Genomic DNA, 3939 nt, shown 5'->3' with positions numbered 1-3939 from the left:
GGCTCAGGAATTCTGGGAGTTGAAGTCCAGGAGTCATAAAAGAGCCAAGGTTGCCTACCCCTGCACTAAGCCATACATTCATTTGGTTTTAGTTTTCCATTATGTATAGGCCTAGGCCTAGTTTGTAGTCCATGGATGGTGGCTTAGCATTTTGTGTGTGAGTGAGCCATTGTAACACAATTAACAAATCAAGGTTAAACTAAACCAGGATTTCTTTTTAAATTATAGATTAAACTGGAACTATTAGCTATTTGGGAGCTGAATAATTACACTGAGGCAAACTGAAATTAGTGAGGATCCTAATTCCTTTCTTATTCCTTGCTTGCTGCCACATTAGGCTGAATGAATGAACAAACAAACAAGTAAATGGAATTCAGAATTGGATGTGATACAATAATTATGCCTTTATTGACCATAATTAATATCTTCTTTTATCTGAATCCTTTCCCTTCTACTTCCCCTTCTCCTTCTCCTTCTCCTTCCTCTTCTTCCTCACTCTCTACTCCTTCTCCTCCCCCTCCTCCCCCCTTCCTTATCCCTTATCCCTTGCCTTCTTTTTCCTTCTTCTCCTTCTCCTTCTCTTTCCTTTCCACTTCTCCCTTGCTGCCTCCTCCTCCTCCTTCCCCCTATTAGACAGATTTACCACACTCTGAGCAAACCTTTTGTCTTCTTGCAGGTCTTGGAACATGTGAAGCTGCAAAGCGAGAAGCTGTGGGATTTGTTAACAAGGTGGAACAACTTATTCAGGAATCAAACAGCTCTCATTTTCCTTTCGGACAAAGCTTTTTAATGAGCCAAGGGTCCATGTTAAGAGGCAGAGAGCTTTGGAGTAATTTTTCTCAGCTGGAAAGCACTTTTGCAGAAATACTGTTGGCAGGGAGCGATTATGCCATCCAGTTGGCTGCACAATCAAGTATGTTAATGAAAAAATGATATTTTTTTTTAGAGGACCCTCAAACGGTGGTGGTCCAGTCTACTTTAAATTACTGAAGAAGGAATGAGCATTACAGGATTTGCATGGGTGTCTACAGGAAGAGGATCAAAAAGTCAAGATGGCGACCACACCTATATTTATTTATTTATTTATTTATTTATTAAATTTATATACCGCCCTATCTCCCTTGCGGGACTCAGGGCAGTGAACAGGCGATACTAAAAACCACGGTAATAAATAGTTTGTTTTAAAATCGAATTAAATAACGGGCCTGTTCTAAAAACACACCCGTAAAAAACCCCCACTGAAACATAATCAAGCTACGCCAGGCCGGCCGCACGGAATAGATGGGCCTTCAGGGCTCGGCGAAAAAGGCGCAGGTCCGCAACTGTATGTAGGTCGGGGGGTAGGTCATTCCAGAGGGCAGGAGCTGCCACAGAGAAGGCTCTCCCCCTGGGGGTCGCCAGCCGGCATTGACTGGCCGACGGCACCCTAAGGAGGCCCTCTCTGTGGGAGCGAACTGGCCGAAGGGAGGTGTTTGGTAGGAGGCGGTCTTGCAAATGACCAGATGATTGAACATCTGGGTATTGATCACATGGTTGTGGCCACCATCTTAAATATTTTTATTGCTCTGTGGATACCTCTGAATGCTTTGTTTGGTTCGCTTGATAGATATTATAGGAGGAGAACCATGTTAGTGTATGGCATTGTTTCTCAACTTTAGCAACTTTAAGATATATAGACTTAATGATGGCTGGACGATTCTGGAAGTTGAAGTCCACACATCTTAGAGTTGCCACATTTGAAAAACACTCATCTTCAGTAACCAGAGATCACATGGACTCTGGTAGGGTCTTTCAGTCTACAGCAGGGGTCTTCAACCTTGGCCCTTTTATGACTTGTGGACTTCAACTCCCAGAATTCCTCAGCCAGGCACGCTGCTGAGGAATTCTGGGAGCCGAAGTCCACAAGTCACAAAAGGGCCAAGGTTGAAGACCCCTGGTCTACAGCTTAAGTCTTGTATTAAAATTTGTTTCTGCACCTTTCGTTATCCCAAGAAAAAAAAACAATGAACAAAAATCAGGATTAGTTCTTGGCATCTCCACGTTTGGCTGTCCAGCCTTCCAAGATGAACCTCTAAAGCAGGGGTATCCAACCTTGGGAACTTTAAGACTTGTGGACTTCAATTCCCAGAATTCCTGAGGGAACCATGCTGGCTGGGGAATTCTGGGAGTTGAAGTCCACAAGTCTTAAAGTTCCCAACCTTGGATACCCCTGGTCTAAAGGTTTATTTCTCAGCAGGGGAGGTTAAAAGAAGGTTATTACAGTGAAGATGTTCTAAGGAAGTATTTGTGCTAATCTGCTGTAGCAACAAACAAATGCCTAGCATTTTTGTGACACTAGAGAGGCTAACAAGTTTATTTTCAACCCAATCCCCTTCAGCAAATATACAGATTCAAGTATGACACTTTTTTCATACTCTCTTCTTGGGGAAAAATGATATAGCTAGGGAGAGAATTACATGGGGTCTAGTGGTAAAGCAGGATTGCATAAATTGTAGAAATAGAGAGATAAGGAGGCTTGAAGATATTAATAATGATGAACAGGGAGACAAAGAAGTTGGGCCCTTGTGCCTCCTTTTATATCAGATCTTACTTTTGAATGATCCACATAATAGCTACTTATGAATCAATAGTAGAAGAGTTCTATGTTTTCTATTGTCTGCATCTCTGGAGTGGCCTTCGTTGCTTAAGCTATGCTTGCTTTGTTTTAGCTTTGCAATTTTATCGGAAGAGTCTGTTTGCATCCCTGGACTCTGCGGGGGAGGCTCTGCGCTTGGCCTTTCTGCCTTATATTCCCCAGTGTGATGGACAAGGGAACTGGGAGCCCATCCAGTGCTATGAGAGCACAGGTGAGAAATATCTATGAAGACGTTTGCCTGAATAAACATTGATGGTCTTTCATGGCAGATAGATACTATGGTAGCAATTACATAAGCTAATCCTCTCTCTCCCCCTTTCTCCTTCTCCTTCTCCTTCTCCCTCTCCCTCTCCCTCTCCCTCTCCTTCCCTCTCCTTCCTTCCTTCCTTCCTTCCTTCCTTCCTTCCTTCCTTCCTTCTTCCTTCCCTTCCTTCCTTCCTTCCCTTGCCTTCCCTTCCCTTCTTCCCTTCCTTCCTTCCTTCCTTCCTTCCTTCCTTCCTTCCTTCCTTCCTTCCTTCCCTTCCTTGGTTACACAACAAACATGACTCTAGTTCAGTGGTTCTCAACCTTTTTAATGCTGCGACCCCAACCGGTCGTAAGTCGAGGACTAAACATGTCATGAGTCAAGGACTAAACCGGTCGTAAGTCGAGGACTAAACCGGTCGTAAGTCGAGGACTACCCAACCGGTCGTAAGTCAAGGACTTTCCCTGCCCGGGAGTGCTGCGCATGCGTGGTTCCACCCCCTGCGCCGGCCAAGGCATAGCTGGCAAGCGGCAGAGACGGAGCAGGCCGACCACCAGCTGGCCCAGCCCAAGGGAGGTAAGGCACCTGCCGGAAAAGGGAAAAAAAATGGCGGACAAAAAAAATGGCAAACAAAAAAATGGCGGACAGCCTTGCTTGGCGACCCCCATGAAATGGTCGATTGACCCCAAATGGGGTCCCGACCCACAGGTTGAGAACCACTGCTCTAGTTACTTGTATTATTTTATTTCCTTGCATGCATTTGTATATAAATAATAATGACCCCTTAGGTCAGGACCAGCCATGTCTGGGGGTTGCGGTGCAGAAAGGGTGGGGGGGGGAGGTTGGGGGGTTGAGGGAGGTGGGAGGAATTAGTACGGTCAGTGGGAGAGGCAGGTATGGCGGGAGCAGAGGACCATATCAGGTTGGGGGAGCACGCACACGCTATCTACAAGCTTGTGGGTGCTCCGGTCCTCAGGTCTCTACTCGGTTTCCAGGGGACTTAGACCCTCCGGCCCGGGACCATCGGCTGGTGTTATGTAATGCCAGGTCCGTGGTAAAT

The 3939-nt window shown here is 45.7% G+C and overlaps 1 protein-coding gene across 1 annotated transcript in view; it reads left to right on the top strand.

The window, feature by feature from the left end:
- LOC107298378 (thyroglobulin-like) overlaps positions 1-3939 on the top strand; it is a gene marked incomplete at both ends in the record, with an annotated part of 51198 nt that overhangs the window by 14001 nt on the left and 33258 nt on the right. The window contains 2 exons of the mRNA XM_029286510.1: positions 677-913; positions 2709-2846. Coding sequence (XP_029142343.1) covers positions 677-913; positions 2709-2846 — 375 coding nt within the window. The remainder of the gene's footprint in view (positions 1-676; positions 914-2708; positions 2847-3939) is intronic.

The sequence above is a fragment of the Protobothrops mucrosquamatus genome, unplaced genomic scaffold (genome assembly GCF_001527695.2).
Source record: "Protobothrops mucrosquamatus isolate PMUCROS unplaced genomic scaffold, P.Mucros_1.0 scaffold3930, whole genome shotgun sequence".
Taxonomy (NCBI): domain Eukaryota; kingdom Metazoa; phylum Chordata; class Lepidosauria; order Squamata; family Viperidae; genus Protobothrops; species Protobothrops mucrosquamatus.
This window is presented reverse-complemented; position numbering and strand designations above follow the sequence as displayed.